Source organism: Taudactylus pleione, unplaced genomic scaffold (genome assembly GCF_031769625.1).
Source record: "Taudactylus pleione unplaced genomic scaffold, aTauple2 ptg000001l, whole genome shotgun sequence".
NCBI classification, from domain to species: Eukaryota; Metazoa; Chordata; class Amphibia; order Anura; family Myobatrachidae; genus Taudactylus; species Taudactylus pleione.
The window spans coordinates 56,173-70,611 of NW_028284404.1; the positions used below are offsets into that span (position 1 = coordinate 56,173).

The 14,439-nt window shown below is 49.0% G+C and overlaps 1 protein-coding gene across 3 annotated transcripts in view; it reads left to right on the forward strand.

Annotated features, from left to right (window-relative positions):
- GABBR1 (gamma-aminobutyric acid type B receptor subunit 1) overlaps window positions 1-14,439 on the forward strand; it is a 136,523-nt gene that overhangs the window by 39,448 nt on the left and 82,636 nt on the right. For all 3 annotated transcript variants that reach the window (XM_088467161.1, XM_088467417.1, XM_088467663.1), the window contains exon 4: window positions 10,915-11,103. In XM_088467161.1, the coding sequence (XP_088323287.1) occupies window positions 10,915-11,103 (189 nt within the window). The remainder of the gene's footprint in view (window positions 1-10,914; window positions 11,104-14,439) is intronic.

A 14,439-nucleotide genomic window follows, 5' to 3' on the forward strand; every position in this document is an offset into this window, starting at 1 on the left:
ACTGTGACTCAGTACACTCATCTACCTGTTACTGGACTGTACTGTAACCTTATAGTAGTGTGACTCAGTACACTCATCTACCTGTTACTGCACTTTATTGTGACCTTATAGTAGTGTGACTCAGTAAACTTACCCACCTGTTACTGGACTGTGGGCCTGATTCAGAGCCGGACACTATTTGCGCTCGCTCGTTCAGAAAAAGGGGCTGGCTATTTAAATGAACCGTTCGCTGTTTGCGGTCTGTTCATGCCTCTATGTCTGAACGAGCGAACAAAACATGCGAACGTAATTTTGAAAAAAACGCCCCCTGGCCGCTCACGTCATACGTCATGTCCGCTATTTATTAGATTAATCGAGTACATCGAAAGGCGTCTGAACTGCTCGCTATTCTTGTGGTTGGTTTTTCCTACCACAATCATGCGAGGAGTTCTGACTATAAAACAACCAAGTGACGTGGTCAATAACGCTGCTTTGTTAATTATGCACACCCTTAAAACGCCCGTTTTGACCTTTTAAGCACGAGTGCGTTCGGATCTCCACTCCCCGTTTTCAAGCACCTTCCCCTGTTACCACCCACAAACGCCTCATTCTGTCACTCAAAATAGCAGGCATTCGCTATTTAGCGAGCACACGATTTTCGGCCGCACTGACTGGTTCGCGCATGCGTATTAAAATCCGTACGCATGCGCAGTTGTGCGAACATCGGTAGGAACGAACGAGCGGCCGCTTACGATCGGCTCTGAATCACGCCCTGTATTGTCCCCTTATAGTAGTGTGACTCAGTACACTCATCTACCTGTTACTTCACTGTATTGTGCCCTTATTGTAACTTGACTGACTGACTATTCACCTACATGTTACTGCACTGTATTGTGCCCTTATTATAGCTTTACTGACTGTACTCAACTACCTGTTAATGCACTGTATTGTGACCGCTCACCCACCTGTTACTACACTGTATTTTAACCTTATAGTAGTGTGACTCAGTACACTCATCTACCTGTTACTGCACTGTATTGTGCCCTTATAGTAGTGTGACTCAGTACACTTACCCACCTTAATGCACTGTATTGTGATCTTATAGTAATGTAACTCAGTACACTCATCTACCTGTTACTGCAGTCACACTACTATAAGGTCACAATACAGTGCAGTAACAGGTAGATGAGTGTTCTCACTGTATTGTGTTCTTATAGTAGTGTTACTGACTATACTCACCAACCTTTTACTGCACTGTATTGTGAACGCTCACCCACCTGTTACTAGATGGTATTGTGGCTTTATTGTAGCTTGACTGACTGTACTCACCTACCTGTTGCTGCAATGTATTGTGAAAGCTCACCCACCTGTTACTGCACTGTATTGTGACCTTATAGTAGTGTTACTGAGTACACTCATCTGCATGTTACTGCACTTTTTTGTGACCTTATAGTAGTGTGACTCAGTACACTCATCTACCTGTTACTGCACTATATGGTGCCCTTATAGTTGTGAGACTCAGTACACTCATCTACCTGTTACTGCACTGTATTCTGGCCGTATAGTAGTGTGACTGCTGTAACAGGTAGATGAGTGTACTCAGTCACACTATGATTGTACTGAATCACACTACTATAAGGTCACAATACAGTGCAGTAACAGGTAGATGAGTATACTCACTGTAGTGTGACTCTGTACTCTCATCTACCTGTTACTGCACTATGTTGTGACCTTATTGTAGTTTGACTGACTGTACTCACCTACCTGTGACTGCACTGTATTGTGCCCTTATAGTAGTGTGACTGACTGTACTCACCTACATGTTACTGCACTGTATTGTGACCGCTCACTCACCCGTTACTACACTGTATTGTGCCCTTATTGTAGCTTGACTGACTGTACTCATCTTCCTGTTAATGCACTGTATTGTGACCGCTCACCCACCTGTTACTACACTGTATTGTAACCTTTTAGTAGTGTGACTCACTAAACTCATCTACCTCTTACTGCACTGTATTGTGGCCGTATAGTAGTGTGACTCAGTACACTTACCCACCTGTTACTCCACTGTATTATGATCTTATAGTAATGTGACTGACTGTACTCACCTACCTGTTACTGCACTGTATTCTGGCCGTATAGTAGTGTGACTGCTGTAACAGGTAGATGTGTCTACTCAGTCACTCTACTATAAGGTCACAATACAGTGCAGTAACAGGTAGATGAGTGTACTCACTGTAGTGTGACTCAGTACTCTCATCTACCTGTTACTGCACTGTATTGTGACCTTATAGTAGTGTGACTGACTCCACTCATCTACCTGTTACTGCACTGTATTGTGACCGCTCACCCACCTGTTACTACACTGTATTGTGCCCTTATTGTAGCTTGACTGACTGTACTCACCTACCTATTCCTGCACTGTATTGTGCCCTTATTTTAGTTTGACTGACTGTACTCACCTACATGTTACTGCACTGTATTGTGACCGCTCACCCACCTGTTACTACACTGTATTGTAACCTTTTAGTAGTGTGACTCACTAAACTCATCTACCTCTTACTGCACAGTATTGTGCCCTTATAGCAGTGTGACTCAGTGCACTCACCCACCTGTTACTCCACTGTATTATGATCTTATAGTAATGTGATTGACTGTACTCACCCACCTGGTACTGCACTGTATTCTGCCCTTATAGTAGTGTGACTCAGTACACTCATCTACATGTTACTGCACTGTATTGTGACCTTATAGTAGTGTGACTCAGTACACTCATCTACCTGTTACTGCACTGTATTGTGCTCTTATAGTAGTGTGACTCAGTACACTCATCTAACTGTTACTGCACTGTTTTGTGACCTTATAGTAGTGTGACTCAGTACACTCATCTACCTGTTACTGCACTGTATTGTGCTCTTATAGTAGTGTGACTCAGTACACTCATCTACATGTTACTGCACTGTATTGTAACCTTATAGTAGTGTGTTTCAGTACACTCATCTACCTGTTACTGCACTGTATTGTGACCGCTCACCCACCTGTTACTACACTGTAATGTAACCTTTTAGTAGTGTGACTCACTAAACTCATCTACCTCTTACTGCACAGTATTGTGCCCTTATAGCAGTGTGACTCAGTACACTCACCCACCTGTTACTCCACTGTATTATGATCTTATAGTAATGTGATTGACTGTACTCACCCACCTGGTACTGCACTGTATTCTGCCCTTATAGTAGTGTGACTCAGTACACTCATCTACATGTTACTGCACTGTATTGTGACCTTATAGTAGTGTGATTCAATACACTCATCTACCTGTTACTGCACTGTATTGTGACCTTATAGTAGTGTGACTGACTCCACTCATCTACCTGTTACTGCACTGTATTGTGACCGCTCACCCACCTGTTACTACACTGTATTGTGCCCTTTTTGTAGCTTGACTGACTGTACTCACCTACCTATTCCTGCACTGTATTGTGCCCTTATTTTAGTTTGACTGACTGTACTCACCTACATGTTACTGCACTGTATTGTGACCGCTCACCCACCTGTTACTACACTGTATTGTAACCTTTTAGTAGTGTGACTCACTAAACTCATCTACCTCTTACTGCACAGTATTGTGCCCTTATAGCAGTGTGACTCAGTACACTCACCCACCTGTTACTCCACTGTATTATGATCTTATAGTAATGTGATTGACTGTACTCACCCACCTGTTACTGCACTGTATTCTGCCCTTATAGTAGTGTGACTCAGTACACTCATCTACATGTTACTGCACTGTATTGTGACCTTTATAGTAGTGTGACTCAGTACACTCATCTACCTGTTACTGCACTGTATTGTGCTCTTATAGTAGTGTGACTCAGTACACTCATCTACATGTTACTGCACTGTATTGTAACCTTATAGTAGTGTGTTTCAGTACACTCATCTACCTGTTACTGCACTGTATTGTGACCGCTCACCCACCTGTTACTACACTGTATTGTAACCTTTTAGTAGTGTGACTCACTAAACTCATCTACCTCTTACTGCACAGTATTGTGCCCTTATAGCAGTGTGACTCAGTACACTCACCCACCTGTTACTCCACTGTATTATGATCTTATAGTAATGTGATTGACTGTACTCACCCACCTGGTACTGCACTGTATTCTGCCCTTATAGTAGTGTGACTCAGTACACTCATCTACCTGTTACTGCACTGTATTGTGACCTTATAGTAGTGTGACTCAGTACACTCATCTACCTGTTACTGCACTGTATTGTGCTCTTATAGTAGTGTGACTCAGTACACTCATCTAACTGTTACTGCACTGTTTTGTGACCTTATAGTAGTGTGACTCAGTACACTCATCTACCTGTTACTGCACTGTATTGTAACCTTATAGTAGTGTGTTTCAGTACACTCATCTACCTGTTACTGCACTGTATTGTGACCGCTCACCAACCTGTTACTACACTGTATTGTAACCTTTTAGTAGTGTGACTCACTAAACTCATCTACCTCTTACTGCACAGTATTGTGCCCTTATAGCAGTGTGACTCAGTACACTCACCCACCTGTTACTCCACTGTATTATGATCTTATAGTAATGTGATTGACTGTACTCACCCACCTGGTACTGCACTGTATTCTGCCCTTATAGTAGTGTGACTCAGTACACTCATCTACATGTTACAGCACTTTATTGTGCTCTTATAGTAGTGTGACTCAGTACACTCATCTACATGTTACTGCACTGTATTGTGACCTTATAGTAGGGTGACTCAGTACACTCATCTACCTGTTACTGCACTGTATTGTGCTCTTATAGTAGTGTGACTCAGTACACTTATCTACATGTTACTGCACTGTATTGTGCTCTTATAGTAGTGTGACTCAGTACACTCATCTACCTGTTACTGCACTGTATTGTGCTCTTATAGTAGTGTGACTCAGTACACTCATCTAACTGTTACTGCACTGTTTTGTGACCTTATAGTAGTGTGACTCAGTACACTCATCTACATGTTACTGCACTGTATTGTGCTCTTATAGTAGTGTGACTCAGTACACTCATATAACTGTTACTGCACTGTTTTGTGACCTTATAGTAGTGTGACTCATTACAGCCATCTACCTGTTACTTTACTGTATTGTGACCTTATAGTAGTGTGACTCATTACAGCCATCTACCTGTTACTTTACTGTATTGTGACCTTATAGTAGTGTGAATGAGTACTTTCATCTACATGTTACTGCACTGTTTTGTGACCTTATAGTAGTGTGACTCATTACAGCCATCTACCTGTTACTTTACTGTATTGTGACCTTATAGTAGTGTGAATGAGTACTTTCATCTACATGTTACTGCACTGTTTTGTTACCTTTATAGTAGTGTGACTCAGTACACCCATCTACCTGTTACAGCACTGTATTGTGACCTTATAGTAGTGTGACTCAGTACACTCATCTACCTGTTACTGCACTGTATTGTGACCTTATAGTTGTGTGACTGAGTAGAGTTATCTACCTCTGTACTGTCTCATAGTAGTGTGACTTATGCTATCATTGCTGTGCCCTCTGCTGTTACTGAAGTCTTTCTGTAGTATTGATGGCATAACACACGTGGGACAGTAATTTGGTATGACACGTACAGGCAAAAGCAGCCTTACAGAGGCGGGTACTCAGGGCCGAAATATGTGGCACATAATACACCAAATGAGTCACATTGGGCCTGATTACGAGATGCACGCACTGCTGATGTCGGATATAGTGGAGCGAGTGTGTCCGTACAGAGTCACAGTTGTCATTTGAGGCACACGCAGGGATAGTGTGTTGAACATGTAGTTGGCTTTCTTGGGCGGAGATGGTCTTTGTCACGGGTGTGCCTGGGAAAGTGGTTGCGTGTACAGACGCTTGAGGGCTCACACAGGAGGCCATACGTGGAAGGAGAAACTACACCTGCCATAGGGCTGATGCAAGTTTAGATGATACGACCAATGGTGGCATCTAAGGACGCAGCAATCGGTATTACTGTGTGTACGGATGCTGAGAGTGGATGTGTCAGTCCTTGCTGGGAGTGGGTGTGTCAGTTCTTGGTGGGAGTGGGTGTGTCAGTCCTTGCTGAGAGTGGGTGTGTCAGTCCTTGGTGGGAGTGGGTGTGTCAGTCCTTGCTGAGAGTGGGTGTGTCAGTCCTTGCTGAGAGTGGGTGTGTCAGTCCTTGGTGGGAGTGGGTGTGTCAGTCCTTGGTGGGAGTGGGTGTGTCAGTCCTTGGTGGGAGTGGGTGTGTCAGTCCTTGCTGAGAGTGGGTGTGTCAGTCCTTGGTGGGAGTGAGTGTGTCAGTCCTTGCTGAGAGTGGGTGTGTCAGTCCTTCCTGAGAGTGGGTGTGTCAGTCCTTGCTGATTGGAGGTGTGTCAATTCTTGATGAGAGTGGGTGTGCCAGTCCTTTATGAGAGTGGGTGTGCCAGTCCTTTATGAGAGTGGGTGTGCCAGTCCTTTATGAGAGTGGGTCTGTCAGTCCTTGCTGAGAGTGGTTGTGTCAGTCCTTGCTGGGAGTGGGTGTGTCAGTCCTTGCTGATAGGGTGTGTGTCAGTTCTTGCTGAGTGGGTGTTTCAGTCCTTGCTGATTGGGGGGTGTCAATTCTTAATGAGAGTGGGTATGTCAGTCCTTGATGAGAGTGGGTGTGTCAGTCCTTGATGAGAGTGGGTGTGTCAGTCCTTGCTGAGAAGGGTTGTGTCAGTCCTTGCTGAGAGGGGGTGTGTATCAGTCCTTGCTGAGAGAGGGTGTGTATCAGTCCTTGCTGAGAGAGGGTGTGTCTGTCCTTGCTGAGAGAGGGTGTGTCAGTCCTTGCTGAGACAGTGTGTGTCAGTCCTTGCTGAGAGGGGGTGTGTCAGTCCTTGCCGAGAAGGTGTGTCTCAGTCCTTGCTGAGAGTGGGTGTGTCAGTCCTTGCTGAGAGTGGGTGTGGCAGTCCTTGCTGAGACTGTGTCAGTCCTTGCTGAGAAGGGGTGTGTCAGTCCTTGCTGAGAGGGGGTGTGTGTCAGTCCTTGCTGGGAAGGGGGGTGTCTGTCCTTGCTAAGAAGGTGTGTGTCTGTCCATGTTGAGAGGGGGTGTGTCTGTCCTTGCTGAGAGGGGGTGTGTCAGTCCTTGCTGAGATGGGGTGTGTCAGTCCTTGCTGAGAGGGGGTGTGTCAGTCCTTGCTGAGAGGGGGTGTGTCTGTCCTTGCTGAGAAGGTGTGTGTCTGTCCTTGCTGAGAATGGGTGTGTCTGTCCTTGCTAAGAGAGGGTGTGTCAGTCCTTGCCGAGACGGTGTGTGTCAGTCCTTGCCGAGAGGGGGTGTGTCAGTCCTTGCCGAGAGGGTGTGTCTCAGTCCTTGCCGAGAGGGTGTGTCTCAGTCCTTGCTGAGAGTGGGTGTGTCAGTCCTTGATGAGAGTGGGTGTGTCAGTCCTTGCTGAGAAGGGTTGTCTCAGTCTTTGCTGAAAGTGGGTGTGTCAATCCTTGCTGAGACAGTGTGTGTCAGTCCTTGCTGAGAGGGGCTGTGTCAGTCCTTGCTGGGAGGGGGGGTGTCTGTCCTTGCTGAGAAGGTGTCTGTCCTTGCTGAGAGTGGCTGTGTCTGTCCTTGCTGAGAATGGGTGTGTCAGTCCTTACTGAGAGGGGGGGTTTCTGTCCTTGCTGAGAGTGGGTGTGTCAGTCCTTGCTGAGAGTGGGTGTGTCTGTCCTTGCTGAGAGTGGGTGTGTCTGTCCTTGCTGAGAGTGGCTGTGTCTGTCCTTGCTGAGAGTGGCTGTGTCAGTTCTTGCTGAGAATGGGTGTGTCAATCCTTGCTGAGAGCGGGAGTGTCAGTCCTTGCTGAGAGGGGGTGTGTCAGTCCCTGCTGAGAGGGGGTGTGTCAGTCCTTGCTGAGAGCCGGAGTGTCAGTCGTTGCACATTAGAGAGCACAAATGTACAGAAGGGAGTGTCTCTGTATTGGCATTTGTATAAAGTCGCAGACCTTTCAGCCGCCAATAGATGCATCTGTGGGCGACTGGGTGTGTCAGTCCTTGCTGAGAAGGGTTGTGTCAGTCCTTGCTGAGAAGGGTTGTGTCAGTCCTTGCTGAGAAGGGTTGTGTCAGTCCTTGATGAGAAGGGTTGTGTCAGTCCTTGATGAGAAGGGTTGTGTCAGTCCTTGCTGAGAAGGGTTGTGTCAGTCCTTGCTGAAAGTGGGTGTGTCAGTCCTTGCTGGGAGGGGGTGTCAATCCTTGTTGAGACAGTGTGTGTCAGTCCTTGCTGAGAGTGTGTGTGTCAGTCCTTGCTGAGAAGCGGTGTGTCAGTCCTTGCTGAGAGGGGGTGTGTGTCAGTCCTTGCTGGGAGGGGGGGTGTCTGTCCTTGCTGAGAAGGTGTGTGTCTGTCCATTCTGAGAGGGGGTGTGTCTGTCCATGCTGAGAGCCGGAGTGTCAGTCGTTGCACATTAGAGAGCACAAATGTACAGAAGGGAGTGTCTCTGTATTGGCATTTGTATAAAGTCGCAGACCTTTCAGCCGCCAATAGATGCATCTGTGGGCGACTGGGTGTGTCAGTCCTTGCTGAGAAGGGTTGTGTCAGTCCTTGCTGAGAAGGGTTGTGTCAGTCCTTGCTGAGAAGGGTTGTGTCAGTCCTTGATGAGAAGGGTTGTGTCAGTCCTTGATGAGAAGGGTTGTGTCAGTCCTTGCTGAGAAGGGTTGTGTCAGTCCTTGATGAAAGTGGGTGTGTCAGTCCTTGCTGGGAGGGGGTGTCAATCCTTGCTGAGACAGTGTGTGTCAGTCCTTGCTGAGAGTGTGTGTGTCAGTCCTTGCTGAGAAGCGGTGTGTCAGTCCTTGCTGAGAGGGTGTGTGTGTCAGTCCTTGCTGGGAGGGGGGGTGTCTGTCCTTGCTGAGAAGGTGTGTGTCTGTCCATGCTGAGAGGGGGTGTGTCAGTCCTTGCTGGGAGGGGGAGTGTCTGTCCTTGCTGAGAAGGTGTGTGTCTGTCCATGCTGAGAGGGGGTGTGTCTGTACTTGCTGAGAGGGGGTGTGTCTGTCCTTGCTGTGAAGGTGTGTGTCTGTCCTTGCTGAGAATGGGTGTGTCTGTCCTTGCTGAGAGTGGGTGTGTCTGTCCTTGCTGAGAGTGGGTGTGTCAGTCCTTGCTGAGAGTGGGTGTGTCTGTCCTTGCTGAGAGTGGGTGTGTCAGTCCTTGCTGAGAGGGGGTGTGTCAGTCCTTGCTGAGAGTGGGTGTGTCAGTCCTTGCTGAGAGTGGGTGTGTCTGTCCTTGCTGAGAATGGGTGTGTCTGTCCTTGCTGAGAATGGGTGTGTCTGTCCTTGCTGAGAATGGGTGTGTCAGTCCTTGCTGAGAGTGGGTGTGTCTGTCCTTGCTGAGAATGGGTGTGTCAGTCCTTGCTGGGAGGGGGGGTGTCTGTCCTTGCTGAGAAGGTGTGTGTCTGTCCATGCTGAGAGTGGGTGTGTCAGTCCTTGCTGAGAGTGGGTGTGTCTGTCCTTGCTGAGAAGGTGTGTGTCTGTCCATGCTGGGAGGGGGAGTGTCTGTCCTTGCTGAGAAGGTGTGTGTCTGTCCATGCTGAGAGGGGGTGTGTCAGTCCTTGCTGAGAGTGGGTGTGTCTGTCCTTGCTGAGAGGGGGTGTGTCAGTCCTTGCTGAGAGGGGGTGTGTCAGTCCTTGCTGAGAGGGGGTGTGTCAGTCCTTGCTGAGAGTGGGTGTGTCAGTCCTTGCTGAGAGTGGGTGTGTCTGTCCTTGCTGAGAATGGGTGTGTCTGTCCTTGCTGAGAGTGGGTGTGTCTGTCCTTGCTGAGAGTGGGTGTGTCAGTCCTTGCTGAGAGGGGGTGTGTCAGTCCTTGCTGAGAGTGGGTGTGTCTGTCCTTGCTGAGAGTGGGTGTGTCTGTCCTTGCTGAGAGTGGGTGTGTCAGTCCTTGCTGAGAGGGGGTGTGTCAGTCCTTGCTGAGAGTGGGTGTGTCAGTCCTTGCTGAGAGTGGGTGTGTCTGTCCTTGCTGAGAATGGGTGTGTCTGTCCTTGCTGAGAATGGGTGTGTCTGTCCTTGCTGAGAATGGGTGTGTCAGTCCTTGCTGAGAGTGGGTGTGTCTGTCCTTGCTGAGAATGGGTGTGTCAGTCCTTGCTGGGAGGGGGGGTGTCTGTCCTTGCTGAGAAGGTGTGTGTCTGTCCATGCTGAGAGTGGGTGTGTCAGTCCTTGCTGGGAGGGGGAGTGTCTGTCCTTGCTGAGAAGGTGTGTGTCTGTCCATGCTGAGAGGGGGTGTGTCAGTCCTTGCTGAGAGTGGGTGTGTCTGTCCTTGCTGAGAGGGGGTGTGTCAGTCCTTGCTGAGAGGGGGTGTGTCAGTCCTTGCTGAGAGGGGGTGTGTCAGTCCTTGCTGAGAGGGGGTGTGTCAGTCCTTGCTGAGAGGGGGTGTGTTTGTCCTTCCTGAGAGTGGGTGTGTCAGTCCTTGCTGAGAGTGGGTGTGTCAGTCCTTGCTGAGAGTGGGTGTGTCTGTCCTTGCTGAGAATGGGTGTGTCTGTCCTTGCTGAGAATGGGTGTGTCAGTCCTTGCTGAGAGTGGGTGTGTCTGTCCTTGCTGAGATGGGGTGTGTCAGTCCTTGCTGAGATGGGGTGTGTCAGTCCTAGCTGAGAGGGGGTGTGTCAGTCCTTGCTGAAAGTGGGTGTGTCAGTCCTTGCTGAGAGCGGGAGTGTCAGTCGTTGCACATTAGAGCGCACAAATGTACACAAGGGAGTGTCTTTGTATCGGCATTTGTATAAAGTCGCAGACCTTTCAGCCGCCAATAGATGCATCTGTGGGCGCTTCTTTGTCCACCTCTTAATCAGACCCATTGTATCTTTTGCGCAGTTGCTTGTTGTTATACATTCCCCAGGTATATTTTCCTCTGCGCTCTCAGTATCTCTTCTGTGGGCTTCTCGCACTGTGGGTTAATGTCACCTGTCTCCCTTTTCCCTGCAGTTCCCACCTGTCTCCGCATGCACCTGAAGCTGGAGAATGGGCAAGCGGATGTCAGCATGTCTGGGCGCGTGCCAATGGAGGGCACAAGTGTACGATTCAGGTGTGACCCGGGCTTCTTGCTGGTCGGCTCCAGTCATAGCATGTGCACCAAGTCGGGCAAGTGGGACCACCCCAAACCTACCTGTCAAGGTGAGGCCAGAAATATGGAGAGTGACTGTAAGATGCAGAGGTGTGTGAGTCACACATTGGCACATAGCAGCAGTGTAGGTGTAGACGGGGGAGTGACTGTAAGATACAGCGGTGTGTGAGTCACACATTGGCACATAGCAGCAGTGTAGGTGTAGACAGGGGAGTGACTGTAAGATGCAGCGGTGTGTGAGTCACACATTGGCACATAGCAGGAGTGTATGTGTAGACGGGGGAGTGACTGTAAGATGCAGCGGTGTGTGAGTCACACATTGGCACATAGCAGCAGTGTAGGTGTAGACGGGGGAGTGACTGTGAGATGCAGCGGTGTGTGAGTCACACATTGGCACATAGCAGCAGTGTAGGTGTAGACGGGGGAGTGACTGTAAGATGCAGCGGTGTGTGAGTCACACATTGGCCCATAGCAGCAGTGTAGGTATAGACGGGGGAGTGACTATAAGATGCAGAGGTGTGTGAGTCACACATTGGCACTTAGCAGCAGTGTAGGTGTAGACGGGGGAGTGACTGTAAGATGCAGCGGTGTGTGAGTCACACATTGGCACATAGCAGCAGGGTAGGTGTAGACGGGGGAGTGACTGTAAGATGCAGTGGTGTGTGAGTCACACATTGGCACATAGCAACAGTGTAGGTGTAGAGAGGGGAGTGACTGTAAGATGCAGAGGTGTGTGAGTCACACATGGGCACATAGCAACAGTGTAGGTGTAGACAGGGGAGTGACTGTAAGATGCAGATGTGTGTGAGTCACACATGGGCACATAGCAGCAGTGTAGGTGTAGACGGGAGTGACTGTAAGATGCAGTGGTGTGTGAGTCACACATGGGCACATAGCAGCAGTGTAGGTGTAGACGGGGGAGTGACTGTAAGATGCAGAGGTGTGTGAGTCACACATTGGCACATAGCAGCAGTGTAGGTGTAGATGGGGAGTGACTGTAAGATGCTGCAGTGTGTGAGTCACACTAGGGCACATAGCAGCAGTGTAGGTGTAGACGGGAGTGACTGTAAGATGCAGTGGTGTGTGAGTCACACATGGGCACATAGCAGCAGTGTAGGTGTAGACGGGGGAGTGACTGTAAGATGCAGAGGTGTGTGAGTCACACATTGGCACATAGCAGCAGTGTAGGTGTAGACAGGGGAGTGACTGTAAGATGCTGCAGTGTGTGAGTCACACTAGGGCACATAGCAGCAGTGTAGGTGTAGACAGGGGAGTGACTGTAAGATGCTGCAGTGTGTGAGTCACACTAGGGCACATAGCAGCAGTGTAGGTGTAGACGGGGGAGTGACTGTAAGATGCAGCAGTGTGTGAGTCACACATGGGCACATAGCAGCAGTGTAGGTGTAGACGGGGGAGTGACTGTAAGATGCAGCGGTGTGTGAGTTACACATGGGCACATAGTAGCAGTATAGTTGTAGACAGGGGAGTGACTGTAAGATGCAGAGGTGTGTGAGTCACACATGGGCACATAGCAGCAGTGTAGGTGTAGACAGGGGAGTGACTGTAAGATGCAGAGGTGTGTGAGTCACACATTGGCACATAGCAGCAGTGTAGGTGTAGATGGGGAGTGACTGTAAGATGCAGAGGTGTGTGAGTCACACATTGGCACATAGCAGCAGTGTAGGTGTAGACAGGGGAGTGACTGTAAGATGCAGTGGTGTGTGATTCACAAATTGGCACATAGCAGCAGTGTAGGTGTAGACAGGGGAGTGATTGTAAGATGCAGCGGTGTGTGAGTCACACATTGGCCCATAGCAGCAGTGTAGGTGTAGACGGGGGAGTGACTGTAAGATGCAGCGGTGTGTGAGTCACACATTGGCACATAGCAGGAGTGTAGGTGTAGACGGGGGAGTGACTGTAAGATGCAGTGGTGTGTGAGTCACACATTGGCCCATAGCAGCAGTGTAGGTATAGACGGGGGGTGACTGTAAGATGCAGCGGTGTGTGAGTCACACATTGGCCCATAGCAGCAGTGTAGGTATAGACGGGGGAGTGACTATAAAATGCAGAGGTGTGTGAGTCACACATTGGCACATAGCAGCACTGTAGGTGTAGACGGGGGAGTGACTGTAAGATGCAGTGGTGTGTGAGTCACACTAGGGCACATAGCAGCAGTGTAGGTGTAGACGGGGGAGTGACTGTAAGATGCAGCGGTGTGTGAGTCACACATTGGCACATAGCAGCAGTGTAGGTGTAGACGGAGGAGTGACTGTAAGATGCAGTGGTGTGTGAGTCACACATTGGCACATAGCAACAGTGTAGGTGTAGAGAGGGGAGTGACTGTAAGATGCAGCGGTGTGTGATTCACACATTGGCACATAGCAGCAGTGTAGGTGTAGACGGGGGAGTGACTGTAAGATGCAGTGGTGTGTGAGTCACATTGGCACATAGCAGCAGTGTAGGTGTAGATGGGGGAGTGACTGTGAGATGCAGCGGTGTGTGAGTCACACATTGCCACATAGCAGCAGTGTAGGTGTAGACGGGGGAGTGACTGTAAGATGCAGCAGTGTGTGAGTCACACATTGGCACATAGCAGCAGTGTAGTTGTAGACTGGGGAGTGACTGTAAGATGCAGCGGTGTGTGAGTCACACATGGGCACATAGCAACAGTGTAGGTGTAGACAGGGGAGTGACTGTAAGATGCAGAGGTGTGTGAGTCACACATGGGCAAATAGCAGCAGTGTAGGTGTAGACAGGGGAGTGACTGTAAGATGCAGAGGTGTGTGAGTCACACATTGGCACATAGCAGCAGTGTAGGTGTAGACAGGGGAGTGACTGTAAGATGCAGCGGTGTGCGATTCACACATTGGCACATAGCAGCAGTGTAGGTGTAGACAGGGGAGTGACTGTAAGATGCAGTGGTGTGTGAGTCACACATTGGCACATAGCAACAGTGTAGGTGTAGAGAGGGGAGTGACTGTAAGATGCAGCGGTGTGTGAGTCACACAATTGCACATAGCAGCAGTGTAGGTGTAGATGGGGGAGTGACTGTAAGATGCAGTGGTGTGTGAGTCACACATTGGCACATAGCAACAGTGTAGGTGTAGAGAGGGGAGTGACTATAAGATGCATCGGTGTGTGAGTCACGCAATGGCACATAGCAGCAGTGTAGGTGTAGACAGGGGAGTGACTGTAAGATGCAGAGGTGTGTGAGTCACACATTGGCACATAGCAGCAGTGTAGGTGTAGACAGGGGAGTGACTGTAAGATGCAGCGGTGTGTGAGTCACGCATTGGCACATAGTAGCAGTGTAGGTGTAGACGGGGGAGTGACTGTAAGATGCAGCGGTGTGTGAGTCACGCAATGGCACATAGCAGCAGTGTATT